At 49.4% G+C, this 20,229-nt stretch overlaps 1 protein-coding gene across 1 annotated transcript in view; it reads left to right on the top strand.

The window, feature by feature from the left end:
* The window catches only part of LOC137410976 (uncharacterized), a 405,982-nt gene that overhangs the window by 240,659 nt on the left and 145,094 nt on the right, over positions 1–20,229 (top strand). Inside the window, exons 7-8 of the mRNA XM_078778383.1 lie at positions 9,924–10,034; positions 19,728–19,832. Coding sequence (XP_078634509.1) covers positions 9,924–10,034; positions 19,728–19,832 — 216 coding nt within the window. The remainder of the gene's footprint in view (positions 1–9,923; positions 10,035–19,727; positions 19,833–20,229) is intronic.

A 20,229-nucleotide genomic window follows, 5' to 3' on the forward strand; every position in this document is an offset into this window, starting at 1 on the left:
CCCTTCAGACCCCCAAAGACCCAAAACACACCGAAAACCAAAAAGACCCTGAATACCCAAAACAACCCGAATACCCAAAACACCTCAAAGACCCAAAATACCCTTAAAGGCCCAGATTATCCAAAAGACCCTGAAGACCCAAATGGCCCTGAAGACCCAAAACACCATGAAGACCCAAAAGACACCAAAATGGTCAAAGATGTCTACCCCTCTGAAACGACCTGTGGTGAGGAGCGCGCCGAGTCACTCCCGTGTAATACAATTGCAGTATTGCCTTGAGACATGCAATTTTGTTTCATGGCGAGCCAAAGGGTGTGCGCTCGTGTGTGGTGAAAGTTTAAATTACTTTAACTGATTTGAAGAGAAGATAAGGCCTCAAGTACAGAGGTACTTCACATGTTGGTACTTTGTCAGATCAAGGTACTCAGAGTGGCATAAACATCAGGAAGAGTGGTATGTTTCCCTCCTCTCTGAAGGTTCACCCACCATGTACATTGTACACAAGTTGGCTGTGAGAAGGATTCCTGTCATGTGCAGCCGGGATCGGAACAGCAGACTGTGCTCGTGTGTGGAATGAAGGTTGAGGGGACGGAAGAATTTCCCGAGATTCTGCAGATAAAAATCGAGGATGTGAATTTCTTTGGTCTGGAGGAGGAGCAAAGCGATCAGCCGAATGGTGAGTCGTGTGATTGACATCACTTCTGATGAGATCTGTGTTTGTTTAGTGCGCTATTTTTTGTATACTTGATAGAGGCTCCTGAAAGATTGAGAGCAGAATGGAAGGGAATAAAATGCAGAGAGGAAACAACAGCAGAGTATAAGTGAGCGTGAGATGAAGGGGAGGGGAGAGAAGGACACATGGGGGTGAATAAGTGGCACAGAAGTTGAAGGAAACACGGGAAGAAGAGGAAGGGGAAAGTGGAGAAGAAAACCAATCAACAAAACAAACCAAAAGAGGTGAGGTGAGTTAGAGTGAGGTGAAAGAGGAAGAGAAAAGATGTGAAAGAGGAAGAGAAAAGATGTGAAAGAGGAAGAGGTGAAAAGAGGTGAGAGGTTGGGGGAGATCACAATGACGTGGAAAAAGGGAAGGCTTTGCAATGGGGTCACTTTGAGGTGAAAAAGATCATGGTTGGATGGAGGGTGGTCTGAGATTGTGATGAACAGCTTTGTTGAAGACTGTGGGATGGTGGGTTGATGCAAACATTGATGAATTCAATGCATGCGATAATGAATGACAGTTTATTATACATGTCGAGATTTGAACTCAGACAAGGTATCTCAAAGACGTGTGTGCATAACTCTGAGGTATCTTGCCAGTCCAGTCCTTCAATGCAATTTGTCATCAACACGTGATTTTTCCAAGCCACTCCTGAGCTTTGCACCACTTTCTCACTCTTTTGATCCTTTCTCTTATCTGTTACGTGTTCCTCCCCGACCTCCTGGTATAGGTATACCTCCGAACACCTGGAAGAGCCACGGCAGAAAAATATATTATTTTGTGTCAAAAGCAATATTGAAACCACACCAATGGTTATCCACAAACAAAGAATATATTAAAAAGCACACAAGCAGAACAATACAACAATGATAGCATTCAACCATACAATCAATATCTTAAGATGGTGCGACCTTCTTAAGTAACCTAACTCAAACTCACAGCGCTCCCAGTGAATGGAACAGAACACTCCTCAATGTCTCGATAACTCAGAGGGGATCCCGGCGAAGAGGCGATGAGGCGAGTAAGGAGGTGTATGCAAGGCGTGGACCGTCACTTGGTCCAAACCAACAGCAAACGGGCGGTGGAAAGGGAATTCCAACGACTCGATCCATACGTGCACATTCACCGTTCAATCAGCGAACCGCAGTTCAATCCTCAGACGCCGCTTTTGTGCACACCCATCCCCGGCAGACCACCAGAGGGTGAGACAAACTGACGCGGCAAAAACCTTTTTCGGTCAACGACGCGCGAGGTTCAAAATGGCGGACGGCTCCTACTCGAGCCAAAGCCTCGAGGCGAGGATTCTCCAGAACCTCACGCCTGTACCTGACTACGCAGGCTTTTCCAATACTCCAGCGAAAACACCAATCGCACGAGATTCCTTTCACGGACTCAAAGTTCACTCGCGACGTTCGCTCGACCACGCTGGCAATGGAGCTTCAAGACACGCGTCTTTTCACTGTTTCCTCACGCCTTCTTCCTCCTCTCTATCGTCGTCTTTCGGTTCTCGATCCTGTTTCCTGTCTCGTTTTTACCATGAGCACTTTTAACCTTTTAACCACAATAACCATTTCCCTTAAACAACAATAACCAGAATACCTCGAACCAGAAATGTCAAGTGGATGAAAACCTCAACTACGGAAGTGCCGAATCCGTAACATATCATATGTTCACTCTTCTTATCTTTCCTTATCATATGTTTGCTATGATATTGACACTCTCCTTATCATATTGTTACGGACCGCGGATAAGATGTTGATTTGCCGAGCGGATGGCACCGCGGCCCTAACAGTTACCCCGACGAACCCGATTCCCGAACGTTGGCCGAATCGCGCCACAGATATTCAATGGGGAAAAGACTAAAGTGAAGGATGTGAAGAAGAAGAAGAAGACAAAAAGGTTTGAAATACGAATATAATTTATTACTATGTACAGGATTGAAAGAAACCAAGGAAGAAGGAAAGATAAGAAAATAATTTACAGAAGAACTCAGAGACACAGTGCAATGCTAGCTTACCTACAGTCTTAATTAAACCCAGGACAGAACAAACAAAAGACAGACTCACGCGGGGAATGATGATAGGAATGGCAGGAGGTGGATGGCTGGAGGGGGGAGGAAGGTTCAGCTGGACCCGCAGCACGGTCGGGTCGGGGATTAGCAGCCGCCGCCCTTTCTCGATCGGCGCGTTTAGCATCCGCCGTTCCTTCGCGGCCCTGCTCAAAACTGCCGTCAAGGCCCCGAAGCTGCTGGGGCTGAAGCTGCTGTGGCTGAAGCTGCTGTGGCTGAAGCTGCTGTGGCTGAAGCTGCGGTGGCTGAAGCTGCTGTTTCAGGGATCCCTTACTCGACTCTTTCAACTCTACTCAACTCTCCTCTCCCTCTCTTGCTTAGTCCAACCACTTTCTTTCTCTCTTGCTTGGTCCAACCACACTTCTCTCTTGCTTGGTCCAACCACACTTCTCTCTTGCTTGGTCCAACCACACTTCTCTCTTGCTTGGTCCAACCACACACTCGGCTCTTGCGTGCGCGCTTTTATAGCGCCTCAGGCGATCAAGCCACTAGTGTCCAGGACACGCCCATCGGTCAGCTCGCCTCGGCCCTGATTGGTCGGCACGGCCCTCTGGCTCCGCCCTTGATGACGATGGGCGGGCACGCCCTTCTTCCCCGAGCTGAGCACATGCTTAATGGCGGCAATTGTAGTTGGCAGTAGAAGTTTTGGGAGTGGGAATGGGCAATGAAAGGGGATCTATCTATTTGAATTCGGTGCAATGGAGTATTTCAATTAATGGAAGACACAGCCTTACACTAATACACATAATAAGGATATAACTGTCCACAAAGATATATCGTGTCCTGCATGTATGTTTTATGGACTAACTACGGAAACGCCCTTTGACCTTTATACAACCACAAATGGAGGGAGGAGGGGCGATATTTTACAACAACCTTTTACAACAATTTAAAAAAACAACATTCTCATATCCACAACACTGCACCCTCCTCCCCTTAGGCATGTCCCGGGCCTATAACTTTTACCTTAGTGTGGCACGTAGGTGTAGTTCCCTCTACTTTTAACCTGACCCTGAGTGTGACAGTTTTAAAACGCCAATAAATATGTCCCGCTGCTCCATTGCACCCTACCTAACAGACTCACGCCCACAGCTAACCGAATTGCGGAATGGTCTTCAAACTATACATTGACGGTGGGGAGCATTATTTACAATGACGTTACTTTATTTACAACACGTAACCCAGGACCTGTGATTGTTCTTTCTGGGGGGGAGACAGTCTGCTCTGCATCAATGCACCATGAAAGCACCCAAAACGCACCAACACACCCTCAAGCACCAATCGGTGCACAGTCATCACTTGTTCATAATAAAAATAAAACCAACAAACCCTGCTGGTGGTCTCTTGCTCTTCGGCTCCCTCTGCTGGCTATTTGCTTTCTTCCAGTTGTCTGTCTTTCATTTTCTTACTGGCGGCCTATTGGTGGAATTAAAATGCACCCAACGTGTCCATTTCTTTTATTTATGGCCCACAGGGGGCCGACTATGTATGGTTCACCTGTGGGGCATCGGTACCCTGTGGCCAAGGTCCGCCGGCAAGATTTCGGGCCTTCATGGCCGGTTCCAGCAGAGGGGCCATGCCCCAACCCATGGGGTCCATAAGTGGTGCTCAGCCACAGACATGTGGTCCATAAGGTGGTGCATCGATGCAGACAGCTGGTTCTGGGAGTTCCGGGTGCACAATGGCGGACTCACGCACGCTCCCCTCGGCGCCCAGTGGCGCACAGGTCCTCATGTGGGAGACAAAAGGGGGAAAGACAGATGAGCGAGGGGTAAGGTCACAAGGGTACACATCAAACAAGGCAATGCAAGGTGAAGTGCGTACGGAGAGCGAAGTGAGAAAGCTCGTCCCTACCGTACGTCACCCCCCCTGTCACCTACACTACCCTTGCCCTTACCCCATATGTACAACAATCTACACATTTACAAATCCGTCGCTACCGTCACATCTTCCCCCTATACCAAATTCGTCTTCACTCCCTCTACTTCAAAATTTGCCATCACCAAATTCATCATCAATCCTCATAAGGAGGAAGAGATGGAACAACAAGCACAATGTCACACCCACGTCATGATGCGTCTCACAATCCAAACATCTGCACAATAAAAATAATAAAACATGGCATGGTGTGGAGTTACGTCACCCCAGGTGAGTGGATGTAGATGGTGCGAGGAGATCTTAATACTAACTACCTTCTAATTGACTTTAACACACTTTACACTACCTGGGGTCTTTCCCTGCCAATCCATTGGCCAACTTGCACTATGGGTTCTAAAAACCAATTCCCATTGACCAAACTGTGGTGCTTCCTTAATTTGGGGTCTCACTCCCCCGATGCAACTCCCTGTGCCCTTGCACAATTTCAGGACTGGGGCGTGTAGCTCTCCCAGCAGGCCTACCCACCTGCACACCTCCACCACTGCAGTTGCCACCCGAGCTTACCTAGCTCCTCACCCTAACCTATCTAATTGGGGAAGGCCCCTCCTGGCTCTGTCACCCCTTGGTGCCCTCTGGCACTGGGCTACCCGGGTCCGTCCTCCGGATCCTCGGGCCCCATCCACAACAACTCTACCGGCTCCCAGAGCCCACCTGCGGCCTCACCTGGCCGACAGACTAACAGTGGCGGAGTGCCCATAACTACAAATGGTCACGCAACTACCACAACCCCCAAGGAACTGCAGCCGCATGCAGCTGGAGCTCCGAGGGAGTTGGTGACGTAATGTCATGGTCAAGGACCATAGCCTTCAACTGGCATCGTTCCGAGCATAACTACCAAGGGATTCGGACTGGCATGCAGTTGGAACCCCAAGGGAATTGATTACTCCGGACACCAGGTGGGGAAACTATGGTGTGCCATGATCATAACTACGAATTCAGCCACACGCCCAGCCATTTTCACAACACTAATGCACCCATTCAATCACCATTCTTCCACCACGCACCACAGATGCCAATATCCAACCACAATTTACCTGTACCCTCTACCTAACACTTACACTACCCTCCCCGGGTATTCGTGATGGGGTCCATCCTTCCCCCATTCACACCTTCGCACCATCCACTCCACTCCACAGTTTCCACCATACTCACTCCACGACCATCCATTCCAATACTCCATATATTCCACACTCCATGTATTCCACACAACCATTCTTCATACACCTGCAGTTGCACACCTGTGCAATCTCACCTGGTGCCACCTGCACCCTCCTTCCTTCCTGGATCATTTGGTCAGCACAACTCACATCACCATCACTCACTCAAACACTGCTCCATACACCTGTCCAGTTGCACACCTGTGCAATCACACTTCAACTCACAATCATTTACTCATACCCTGCTCAATACACTTCCAATCCTCAAACACACGGCATCATCTCATCTACCTGTTGCCCTGCTAACTTAGTGCTCCCCGTCTTCCCTTTAAACTAAGCACATACCATGTCATTATCATCCACTCTAATCTACCTGCGTCCCCACTACAGGTATCATTGTCACTACCTAATCTTACCGTTACCTAAGGTCATCTTCTAGGTCCCTACACACTATATCCTAACCCTCCCGGGCTAGTTTTCACTGCCATAAACCCCATAACTAGTGCTCCTTTGCCCCCGTCTGTGAGGGATGACGGAGTTGCCATCCCATCACATCGGGTATCTCCCACTATCAATTTTGCTCACCAAATTCAACAAATCAAAAATTTGCCAATTATATTCACTTTTCAAAATTTCGGATCAAAAACACTATCACTATCACCATCATCACAGTCCGCTATATCCTAGCCTCGGTGCATCATGACATCATTAAACTCGGCTTCGCAAAGCCGAGCAATGGATTCGGGTGGTTTGGTCGCCTGTAGTTGGATCCGTCCGGCATTCACGACTCTGGGGAGGAGGCATGCTCGGGCCGAGGTTCCACGCATCATCGCGGCTCGGTACCTTGCGGTCCCGGGCCCGATGACTGAGGCTCGCCCGGTCGGAACCCCGTCCCCACCAGGGGGCACCGTTCCACCTCCTCCTACTCGCCCTTGAACCGGACCGGTCGCCTCGCCCGACAAGGCCCGGACTCGACCGTGCGGGGCGGGGCCAAGCCCGAATCGGCAACGACGCTCCGAAGAGAAGCGACGCAGCATCGATCCGCGCCGGGCCTGGCATCCAACAAAGCGCACCGCGCCCCGAGTGCTCGCATCGGCTATCCGTCGCCCTAAACGCTAACCCGTTCAATGTCGATGCTTCACTTGCATACGCGACCCGTTTCACACTCACAAAACCTGGCGTTCCAACGCCTCCAGTGCATCCCACACACTCCGTCCATTCCACCGACGCACTCCCTGTGACACACCACACCTCTCGTGCACACTCGCCGTTCGCACACTCCCTTAACACACCTCGCGCACCATCTTGCGCACTCTCCCCCGGTACGTACTCCGTACCACTCACCATGGGCGTGCACTCTGGCATCCACCCACTAACGCGCTCACATGGGCTCTCCCACACCCGCGCCATGACCAACTCAGGTGTGCTTCCTCACACACCCTCAACCATTCCAAGCGTGCATTCTCGCACCCGCTCCACCACCAACTCACTCTCCGGGTCACTCTCACCCTCGCACGTACACTCCGTATCGCTCTCACTCCCTGTGTCACACTCAGTACACCCCGACGTGCATTCTCGCTCGCACTCGGTATCACACTCACGCTTCGTAACACGCTCACCCCTTGACGCACACTTTTTTTTCACACGCGACCCTTCACCAACGCCCAGGTGCTTCCTCGATCCCAATCGCGCGGCAATTCTCTTGTCGTCAAACATCCTCCTGCAAAATCTCCCCGCACAATACACAGCACGACTCACCTGGGGGATTCCCTTCTCCACGCGCACCTGCAAATCTTTATAAGGATTAGCAAGTACGGCATCAGGATGTGCATTCAGACTTTGAGCAGTTTCCATTCCTTCCTCCGACTGTTGCTCTTCTACGTCTGTCGTTTCTACAATTTTAATTCCCAGCACTTTTTCTTTATTCCCCACGACAACCGTTGGCTTTATTAAAATTCCCTCTTCCACCTCAACGGTCGCCGGCTGCCCCATACCCCGGGTCGCGATCTCTACACCCGTCATTTTACCCGCGCTTTCCTCCGCCTCGCTCAACCAGCGCTTCTCGACCCGCGTTACCTCCTCGTGCACCCTTGGGACCCTCTCGCCCACCATGCGATCCATGGTCTCCCCACATTTTTGCATGCGGTCACCCATTCTGTCCCCAATTTTGCCGATTCGCTCCATTTTGCTTTCGAACCCCTCAAATTTACTCAAATTTAGCTTATAGCCCCCCGATTTGATTTCCTAGTCGCTCCCCCATTCTGTTTTCCCAATCCTACATTCCCCATATGGACGATTGCCTGTATTTGCGCCATGAGGCCCTGCATGTCAAAGCCCGCTGGTAGCGCGGGCTCGGCTACCGCGCGCTCGTACGAGGCGCCATTTTGTGCGTCCGATACCACGTGCGCGAGAGCGCCATTTTGCGTGCCTGAAACCTCCTCAACCACCTCCTCATTGTTCTCCTCCCTCTGATCCTGGGTTACCCCTAACCCCTCTTCTAGTTCCCCCACCGGCATCCGATCGCCTTGACTAGCCATGGCGCGATTTCAAAATTCAGGTTGTTCTTAAAACAAAACAAATTTCAGCAGCTCGTAATTTTGAGTGCGTTAAGCGCGCTTCGGGTCCGATCCCGCTCCCGACACCAATTGTTACGGACCGCGGATAAGATGTTGATTTGCCGAGCGGATGGCACCGCGGCCCTAGCAGTTACCCCGACTAACCCGATTCCCGAACGTTGGCCGAATCGCGCCACAGATATTCAATGGGGAAAAGACTAAAGCGAAGGATGTGAAGAAGAAGAAGAAGACAAAAAGGTTTGAAATACGAATATAATTTATTACTATGTACAGGATTGAAAGAAACTCTTGCTTAGTCCAACCACTTTCTTTCTCTCTTGCTTGGTCCAACCACACTTCTCTCTTGCTTGGTCCAACCACACTTCTCTCTTGCTTGGTCCAACCACACCTCTCTTGCTTGGTCCAACCACACTTCTCTCTTGCTTGGTCCAACCACACACTCGGCTCTTGCGCGCGCGCTTTTATAGCGCCTCAGGCGATCAAGCCACTAGTGTCCAGGACACGCCCATCGGTCAGCTCGCCTCGGCCCTGATTGGTCGGCACGGCCCTCTGGCTCCGCCCTTGATGACGATGGGCGGGCACGCCCTTCTTCCCCGAGCTGAGCACATGCTTAATGGTGGCAATTGTAGTTGGCAGTAGAAGTTTTGGGAGTGGGAATGGGGAAGGAAAGGGGATCTATCTATTTGAATTCGGTGCAATGGAGTATTTCAATTAATGGAAGACACAGCCTTACACTAATACACATAATAAGGATATAACTGTCCACAAAGATATATCGTGTCCTGCATGTATGTTTTATGGACTAACTACGGGAACGCCCTTTGACCTTTATACAACCACAAACGGAGGGAGGAGGGGCGATATTTTACAACAACCTTTTCCAACAACAATAAATTAAAAAAACATTCTCATATCCACAACAATATGTTCACATGTCATGGCTTTGGCCTATTCATTCCATTTGTCTGCATTTGCCAACATGTTAACCTGCCACACTCTGCAATTTTGTTTTCCGTGAGGATTCTTTCGAGACAAAAAAAAAAAAATCAACCAGTCACATGTTGGATCACAATTGTTTGTAATTTGAGAATAAACGCAGTTTAGTGGAGAAAACCTTCTCTATTTTCCCTTATCGACATTTTTCTCACCTTCTCTGTTTTGTTGGTTGTGATGTTGGGTGGTGGTGAAATTCCACTGAAGATGTGGTCAGGTCGGAAGCATCTCATGACATCGAGGTAGTTTATACAGAATGTAATGCTTTGATATAATGTTTTCACATGACGCCATTCCTGAGGGAAATGTTTTATTTTCTCTCCAAGAAAGATTTAACGTAAAAATAAAAAATAAAAAAAAGATTTCTATTGATTTTAATGCAATATTTATTTTTTAAATCTATTTTAAGAGTGTGAAAACAGCCATGCATGTGACACAAAAGTGCCTGCATTTGATAAAAGTTATTTTTCCAGATTTATTTGTGAAAGCGGAAGTGAAAACTGAGCACGACATTGATGTCCACCTGGATCGACCCGAACCAAATGATGCTGAAGCTTCTTTCCTCAAGAACCATCCCCATGAAGGTTTCTGTCAACTAGGGCATGCCCGTACTATATCTATATCTAAAATTATATCCCCCCCCCTCTTTACATGAAATGGTTTGGTCCAAAGCGAACGGCTTGCGAGTACGGTGACAATCCCCCCCCCTCTATTTACATGAAATGGTTTGGTCCAAAGCGAACGGCTTGCGGAGTTTGGTAAAGAAATCGCCATAGCATGCACAAACGCGCAGGAAAGCGAAAGAATCGCAAATTAGTTTTAATTAGTTTTAAAACATCGTTTAACGCCAACATAGCGGCAACATAGTTTGCCAACGTGAAATAAATGAATACGCTCTCAAATGTGCCGTCCGAGGCAGAGTCTGTTCGCCACGTTCGGCACACGTGATAGCTCGCTGCTCTCTGATTGGTTGAATCGTTTTTTGGACATAGCTCGGTAACTACTTCTCCGATTAATATGAAACCTTGAAAAGGCACATCCTCGGAAACAGCGGTCACAGACATACATACATACATACATACATACATACACACAGAGATTACTGGAATTATAGATAGATGTCTATACATTTTGATTTGAGCAGTTTGATGATGAACTCTGGTGTTCAGAAAAAATACACGATGTTATGATTTAAAGGGGAACAGACATGAGTATAGACATCAAATGCTTAAGATTAAGCATCGTATGCGAACTTCCGGACAGTGAGGCCTTATTTTTGGTACGTACGTCAACGTACATCTGTCCACGTACTTACCTCCCCGCACGTACGGGCACGCACTAGCAGCAGCCACACAACGACTGGGCATGATTCCAACTGATCGTAACGAAAACAAAGCGATGTTCTGATCGTCACGAAGCCAACAAGGCTTTAAAAACGAAAAACTGGGTTACTTCGCAAACGTCATTTCCGGTTTGCGGTTTTGACAAACTGATTTTGCTTGTTCGGCGATATTTTGACAAATTCTAATAAAACCGCGAAGATATTTGTGAAATGAACTCAATAGAAGTGTTTAAGATATTGTTACAGACGTGGCTTGGATGTTATTTACCGAGCGGTTTTATGGTATGACCACGTCTGCACAAGTTACCCGATTGTGCCCGAACGTTGACTAGTCGCGCGATGCTGGCTCAATAAGAAAAAGAAGACACCCGGCTGGATTACAATAACACAATACGACACCAATGTTTCAATTCTCAAGACCTCCGGAGGAGATTATATTCGTACGGAAAGGTCAGATTACAGGGGCTAGAGGTATAATCACAGAAAGACAGGCACTTAGACACACTCTTATATTAACCCCGGACAGACGACAGACAAACGGGACAACGGCTGACTCACACGGGGGTTGATGGCAGGAAAGCGGGTATCGATGGCTCCAGGTCCTCCTGGGCTCGGGGCAGGGTACAGTACGGTCCGGTCCGGTCCAAAGATGCGGGGAGGTATCGTCGCGCTGGGGGTGGCGGTGGCTTCTCTCTCCAAGCTGAGGCGCATCTCACGTCACATCCGGCGCGGGGCCGCGTATATCCGGCGGGGAGTGACACGCCCTCGGCTCGTTAGCTCCGCCCCAGATGGAATCGGCACGTTGCTTCTCATTGGGTGCGTGGGGGGGTTACTGGCTCCGCCCCTGACGAGGAGCTGACAGCCAGCCCCTTCGGGGTAACGCCGTGGAGCGCATGGTCATGGCGGGTAACCGAGCCGGTGTGAGGACGCACACTCCCCGCCCCTCTGTTGTTGTAGTCGTAGTTGTAGTTGTAATTGTTGTTGTAGTTGTTGTTATTGTTGTTGTTTGGGGAAGAAGATGGGAGGAGGTATGGGAAAGGTCCTAAACTCACTACTGATGCCATATAATCACATTCTGGTGCAACGAAGAGTCATAATTAATGGAAACGAGGCCTTAACTGACATAGATTAAGAATAACTAGGAAGATGTCCGAAAGTTGTCTACGTGTGGTGCGGTGGACCTGGGCACGACATTTAATGGGGGAATAAGGGGAAGGTCGGCTCTACTGATTGTTGTTTACATGCAATGGGACTAGGGAATGGGGGATTGGGGAAAGTTGGGGAGTATTGGAGAAAATAGGGGAATATTTACAAGCGGATATGGAGGCCAAATTCCATATTCGCAACATTGCACCCTTCTCTACCCTCGGGGCGTCCCGACCCGATAAATTTTTACCTACTTTAGTGTGGCACGCAATGTAGTTCCCTCTACTATTAACTCTACCCTGAGTGCGACAGTTTTACAGATATTCACAAATGAGTAAATATGTCCCCCTGCGACGTTGCACCCTTCTCCTCACAGAAACACACCCACAGGATAACCGAATCCGGAAAGAATCCTCAAACTAAACATACAGCCGGTAGGGAGCATTATTTACAAGACTACGCTGCTATTTACACTACGATCCAGGACCTGTTTTTGGAGGAACACATGCAGATGTTATGCATAGAGAGAGCGCGCTTGCCAACATCGATACACCAACCCACGAGTGCTCTGTGGCCGACGGCCTTTAATAACGTGCAGAGCACCCTTCCCGAGCATCAACAGCACCACCCCACCACCAATCGGTGCAGTCACCATTGTTCATTGGAATAAAAATAAATTCGACAACCCCTAACCCTGCAGGTGTCTCTTGCTCTTCTTGTGGTGCACTTGGTGGTGTTAACTATTAGTGGTTCACCTGTATGGCATAGGTGCCACGTTGATCCATAGGTCCATCCCCGGGTGGTGCTTGGCCGCAAACGAACTGCGGTCCATTGTGGGTGGCCACAAACATTGCGGTCCATATGGTGTATCGATCCCGGCAGCAAACAGCGAAAGTGCAGGCCCACAACTGCGCAGCCAGCACCTCTCTCTCCTCTCTCTCTACCCCAAAGCCAGATCCTCGGAGGTGGGAGACAAAAGAAGAAACAAGTGAGTAAGGTGGTAAGGGCGCAAAAGTGCACGCAATGTAAGGTGATGCACACTGGGGGCACATGGGAACCAGGTGAGACAGGTACGTTCCTATCGTACGCCCCCCCCCCCCCACCAGGTAACCTACATGGCCCCTCCCTTACCCCTTACTGTATCCACACAACACAACACTACCCATAAACATCTACTTTACAAATCAACAAACATCCCTACTGTCTTCCCCGTTCCTCCCATATACCAAATTCGTCTTCTCTCCCTCCTAACCAATCAAATTTGCCATTTTCAACTCTCATCAAAATTTGCCATCTCCAACTCAACATCAAAATTTGCCATCACCAATTCATCATCAGTCCCTCCTAGGGAGGGAGAGATGGAATCACCCCAATGTCTCATCCACGTCGTGATGCGTCTCACAAATCCAACAGCAATTCTCATTTCTGCAACACAAACAAAGAAAACACAGGTGTGGAGTCATCATCATCACCACAGGTAAGTGGCTGCGTATGGTGCGACAGGTTCATCAATCCTAACTATTTCCTAAATGACTTTAACAACTTTACACTACCCGGGGTCTCTCTCCGGCCAAACCATTGGCCCTCTTACACTATGGGTTCTAAAAACCAATTCCCATTGGCCAAACTGTGGTGCTTTTCAATTTGGGGTCTCACTCCCCCGATTCATCTCCCGGTGCCCTCGCACAATTTCTGGGCTGTGGCGTGTACCTCTCCCAGCGGGTCTACCCACCTGCACACCTCCACCACTGCAGTTGCCTCCGAGCTTACCTGCTCCTTACCCTAACCTAACTACCTGGGGAAGGCCCTCTCGCACTCTCCCCACTCGGTGCCCTCTCTGGCACTGGGCTACCCGGGTCCGTCCTCCGGATCCTCGGGCCCCATCCACAACTCTACCGGCTCCCAGAGCCCACCTGCGGCCTCACCTGGCCGACATCCTCACAGTGGTGGAGTGCCCAACCAACTACACACACTAACAGGCTACACGCCCAGCCATTTCCACAACACTAATGCACCCATCCACAACACCATTCTGCAACCGCACCACAGATGCCAATATCTAACCACAATTTACCTATACCCTCTACCTAACACTTACACTACCCGCCCCGGGTACTCGTGAAAGGGGTCCACTCTTCCCCCATCCACACCTTCGCACCATGCACACCACTCCGTACCACTTACTCCAACTCTCTCCACACACCTGTACTTGCACACCTGTGCTCTCACACTTGGTGCCACCTGCACCCTTCTCTCCCCAAGCGCATTCGCGCTGATCCACACACTCACGACTCATACACTGCTCCACACACCTGTCCAATTGCACACCTGTGCAATCACACCTGTTCCATCCTCACACACACGGCATCATCTCAGCTAACTACTCCCTTCTGAAACTTGCGCTTCCCAGTCGTCCCTTTAAACTATTGCGCTCCCACGTCATTATCATCCACACTAATCTACCTGCGTCCCCACTACAGGTATCAGTCACTAACTAACCTTAACGTTACCTAAGGTCATCTTCTCTAGATCCCTACACACAATATCCTAACCCACCCGGGCTAGTTTTCACTGCCATACACCCCATAAGCTATTGCTCCTTTGCCCCACCACATGGGAAGGATGGTGGATTTGCCATCCCACCACATCGGGGGTCTCTCACTACCAATTTTTGCACATCAAATTTCAACAAATCAAAAATTTGCCAATCACTGCCCATCATCTGCCAATCACTACTGCCAATCCCTTGCCAATCATCAAATTTTGTTTTTCTCTAATTTTGGGTCCAAAACACTAACCTCATCACCCAGTCGACTCACTAATACCTCTCGGTGCGCCAACCCCTGTCCAAAGCCCGGCTTCGTAAAGCCAAGCAATGGATGCTGGTTGTTTTGTGCCAGCGGCTGGATGCGTCCGGCACTCGGTGCAGGGACGGGGGCTTACCCGGGCCGAGATCCCACGCATCACCTCGGCGTGGAGCCATCCAATGTCCCGATCTCGACCTGCCGGCACGCCTCAACAAAAAGTGGTCGCCATGACGACCCTTCCTATCGGGCTGCCAGCTCCGCCTAGTGGAGCCTGGACGCGGCCGTTCAAAGCGAGGCCCGGCACGCACCGAGGGCCTGCTTCGGCTAAAAGTCGCTCTCACCTCTAACCCGTGTAACGTCGATGCTTCACCTGGACGCTTACACCCCGCAGCCCGTTCCTTGCTCACACATCCAGCTGTGCCCATGCTCCTCGTACCTTTCCTTACACACCCAGGTACCCTCATTCCACTCACAGCCTTGGTCACACACCTGACCACCGAACACTTTGGCACACATTCGTTGGTCGCACACCTCACCAAAACACCTCTTCGCGCCCCCTCCTCGGTCACCTCCTCTGTGACAATCACAGGTGTGCCCTCATTCGCACACCCAACCATGTGCCTCACCACCAACTCCAGCGTGCATTCCCACTCACGCTCTACCATTCCAGGTGTGCATCCTTCCATCCCAGGTGTACATCCTCGCTCACCTGTCACAACTAACTCACGCTCCATGTCACTCTCACTACTCTCACCTCCATTCCTGACAGCGCACTCACCCTTCCTCTTGACAGCGCAATCTTTCCTCATGTACCTGTCCATCACACACCTTTCTCGCGCACACTCTCCCGTTACACCCTCTGTAACACTCACCACAGGTGGACACTCTTCCTTACTTCTGACAGCGCACTCTTTCCTCATGCACCTGTCGGTCACACCCCTTTCTCGCGCACACTCTCCCGTTACACCCTCTGTAACACTCACCACAGGTGGACACTCTTCCTTACTTCTGACAGCGCACTCTTTCCCCATGCACCTGTCCGTCACACACCTTTCTCGCTCACACTCTCCCGTTACACCCTCTGTAACACTCACCACAGGTGTGCATTCTTCCTTGCCTTTGACAGCGCACTCTTTCCCCATGCACCTGTCCGTCACACACCTTCCTCGCGCACACTCTCCCGTCACACCCTCTGTAACACTCACCACAGCACGCTTCCATGTGCTCCCTCGCACACGCGCTACGACCGACTCATTCTCGCCAACACCCTCACTCCTTGGCACACACTTTTTCCTCACACACCCCAGAGTCGGACTTTCTCGCACACCTCCTCTTTCGCACACCAGACCTGTCACACACTTCACCAGTGGCCTCTCACGAACACCCGGGTCTATTTCGACCCCCAAGCTTCTTAAATCCCCTGGCGCATCATACGCACGACCATATTGGTCACCACTTACACCGGGTCCTCTTCCTCTTCGCTTCTCCTCCATCACCTGCGAATCCCTCATCCGGTTAATGAGCACATCATCACGATCCAAACACAGACTTTGGACCAATTCTTTTATCTCCTCTTTTATCTCTTTCTTATCCCCTCTCCGTCGCTTCTTAATTTCGCTCATCCCTTCTTCCACTTCTTCTAATTTGTGCTTCACCTCTTTTATTCCCCGGTACGTCTCCTCAAGCTCATCCTCTAAGGCTACCTTGACCGTTTCCAGGTGCGTCCTCACCTGCTGGTCCTTCGTCTCCATTACCTCTATCACCTCGTCCAACCTCGTTGTCAGTCCCTCACGTACCATCTGACATTCCCTCTTTGTCGCTATCAAGTCGTTTTTTATGTCGTTTTGTGTCGCTTTCAACCCTCCTAATACCGCAGTGTTCCTTTGAACCTGCTCCACTAACTCCGTCTGTCCCACCGTCAGCTGCTCCACCTCCTGCGTCAGGTCCTCTATGCCCCCTTGTAACTTTACAGTCCCCTTTCTCACCTCCTCCATGTGCTCCTCACAGTGCCTCACCTCCTCGCGCACTCCTCCGACCTCCTCACTCACTCCTCTTCTGATCTCTTCTCCCATCACTTGCATCTCCTGCCCAGATGCCACCCTCATCTGCTCCATTTCCTCCCTGTGAGCATCCAGTTTGGCTTCTACCCCCATTCTGACCCCCTCTATCTGCTGCCCCATTTGGTTAACTTCCCTTTCCGCTTGGTCCCTCATATCCCTCAATTTGCCTTCCATACTGTTTTCTAACCCCTCTAACCCTTTTTGCATCCCTTCCATTTGATTCTCTTGAGCGGCCATTCTGTTTTCTACCCCCGTTAACCCATGTTTTACTTCTTTTATCCCGTTGTCTAACCCCTCACCGGTACCCCTCGCTTCGTCCCTCATTACCCCCATTTGGTTTCCCATTACCCCCATTTGGTTTCCCATTACCCCCATTTGGCCCTCTAATCGCTCACTATTAACCCTCATTTGCTCACTCTGAGCATCCATCCGGTTCCCCAATCGCTCAATTTGGCTCCCCATACTCATCTGTACAGCTGCCTGTAGCTGCGCAATGAGGGCCTGTATGTCAATCGGCTGCATGTTAAAGCCCGTTGATACAGCGGCCTCGGCTACCACGCGCTCTTGCGAGGCGCCATTTTGCGCGCCCGCTACTTCGTGCGTGACGGCGCTATTTTGCGAACCTGCCGCCCTCACTGCTTCGCTCTCCTCTTGTCCCTCAATTTGGTCCTGGACCGACCCTACCTCACTCTCCTTTACCGGACCCCAGCTGTCTTGACCCGCCATAGCGCGACTTTCAAAATTCGGTTTTTTATTTTATTTTCGTAAAACAAATTCAAATTTCGCCGTTATAATTTCGCGCGGGAAACGCGCTCCGAATCGATTCTACTTGTTACCAATTTGGGCCTAATAAATTTAGTCCCGGGTTCGAATTCCACTCCTCGACACCAATTGTTACAGACGTGGCTTGGATGTTATTTACCGAGCGGTTTTATGGTATGACCACGTCTGCACAAGTTACCCGATTGTGCCCGAACGTTGACTAGTCGCGCGATGCTGGCTCAATAAGAAAAAGAAGACACCCGGCTGGATTACAATAACACAATACGACACCAATGTTTCAATTCTCAAGACCTCCGGAGGAGATTATATTCGTACGGAAAGGTCAGATTACAGGGGCTAGAGGTATAATCACAGAAAGACAGGCACTTAGACACACTCTTATATTAACCCCGGACAGACGACAGACAAACGGGACAACGGCTGACTCACACGGGGGTTGATGGCAGGAAAGCGGGTATCGATGGCTCCAGGTCCTCCTGGGCTCGGGGCAGGGTACAGTACGGTCCGGTCCGGTCCAAAGATGCGGGGAGGTATCGTCGCGCTGGGGGTGGCGGTGGCTTCTCTCTCCAAGCTGAGGCGCATCTCACGTCACATCCGGCGCGGGGCCGCGTATATCCGGCGGGGAGTGACACGCCCTCGGCTCGTTAGCTCCGCCCCAGATGGAATCGGCACGTTGCTTCTCATTGGGTGCGTGGGGGGGTTACTGGCTCCGCCCCTGACGAGGAGCTGACAGCCAGCCCCTTCGGGGTAACGCCGTGGAGCGCATGGTCATGGCGGGTAACCGAGCCGGTGTGAGGACGCACACTCCCCGCCCCTCTGTTGTTGTAGTCGTAGTTGTAGTTGTAATTGTTGTTGTAGTTGTTGTTATTGTTGTTGTTTGGGGAAGAAGATGGGAGGAGGTATGGGAAAGGTCCTAAACTCACTACTGATGCCATATAATCACATTCTGGTGCAACGAAGAGTCATAATTAATGGAAACGAGGCCTTAACTGACATAGATTAAGAATAACTAGGAAGATGTCCGAAAGTTGTCTACGTGTGGTGCGGTGGACCTGGGCACGACATTTAATGGGGGAATAAGGGGAAGGTCAGCTCTACTGATTGTTGTTTACATGCAATGGGACTAGGGAATGGGGGATTGGGGAAAGTTGGGGAGTATTGGAGAAAATAGGGGAATATTTACAAGCGGATATGGAGGCCAAATTCCATATTCGCAACATTATGTTTATGTTTCGAAATCTGCAAAGTTGTTTTGGTCGTGTCCGTTCTCCTTTAATTGCTTTAAGAAATAGCCACGATGGTAAATCAATTTCTCAAACATCAATTATCCCCTTCATTATTAAATGAAATATTTTAACCAACAATAATTAATATACCTTGTTATATCCTATTATTCTCTATTTGTACAATCATCAATTCTGAGGTTTTCATTTGACACCTGTTATTATAGATCCCAATGGACTTTTGTCCAATACTGGGGTTTATGGATTGGGTCTCGTCCGTCCGTCCACAACCATATCGGAGATGTATGGACCGATTTTGTTCATACTTGGCACAAAGACAACACATGATCCTGTTCTTATGCATGATGGGAATTTTTTATTTTCTCTTCAAGGAAGATTTCAAGATAGGAATAGGAATTCAAGATAGGATAGATTTCTTCAAGGAAGATAGCTAGCGGCTAGGGTGCCGGCTTAGGATCCTAGGAGCCTGGGTTCGAATCCCGGTCAATCGCTGAATTAACGCCAGGGGGGTTGACTCAGCCTGTCATCCTTCCGAGGTCGGCAAATTGAGTACCAGTTCACTGGTAATTCCCTGCTTGTCGTAAAAGGCGGCAAAAAGGGTTGGCGTCAGGAAGGGCATTCGGCCGTAAAACATTGCTTCAAAAAGGGGACCGAAAAACAACAACAACCACAGTTCCCGAAAAAGGCCAACCCCCGCTTGCGGGGAAAAATGGCCTCTAAAGGTGGTTTTTTTTTTTTTTTCTTCAAGGAAGATTTCAATGTTTTGATGGAGGTTTTTATTATTTTAATTTTTTTGTCATGATTTTAATGATTTTGATGCAATATTTATCTTTTTTGCAACAGCTCTGCATGTGACACAAGAGTGCCTGCATTTAATAAATCTTACTTTTTTCAGCATTATTTGTGGAAGTGAAAACTGAGCACGACATTGATGTTCACTTGGACCGACCCGAACCCATTGATGCCGAAGCTCGTTTCCTCAAGAACCATCCCCATGAAGGTTTCTGTCAATGTCCATACATTTTGATTTGAACAGTTTGATGATGAACTCTGGTGTGAAGAAAAACAAAAACATGACGTCATTATTTAATTGCTTTAGGAAACTAGATGGTATTCATAAAATACTAACCCTGCGCAGCCAACTTGTTGCGAGGCAACTGTTCTGTTTTTTTCTGGTTTTTTTTCTTTCTTGGACCCAACATGGCTGCCAGACCACGTGAGCAATGACATCATAAATTTATATTCTCTCATCGAATTGTTGCATAGATCATGCTCAATAAATTTAAAACTGATCAGACTGAGCGTTGCCCCTGTCGAATTATGATGTCATAATTATGGCACCAATGACGTCATCGTTATCAATGTAATGAATGATGGAAAAGCCTTTTGATCAATAT

Source organism: Myxine glutinosa, chromosome 5 (genome assembly GCF_964187855.1).
Source record: "Myxine glutinosa chromosome 5, kmMyxGlut1.1, whole genome shotgun sequence".
Taxonomy (NCBI): domain Eukaryota; kingdom Metazoa; phylum Chordata; class Myxini; order Myxiniformes; family Myxinidae; genus Myxine; species Myxine glutinosa.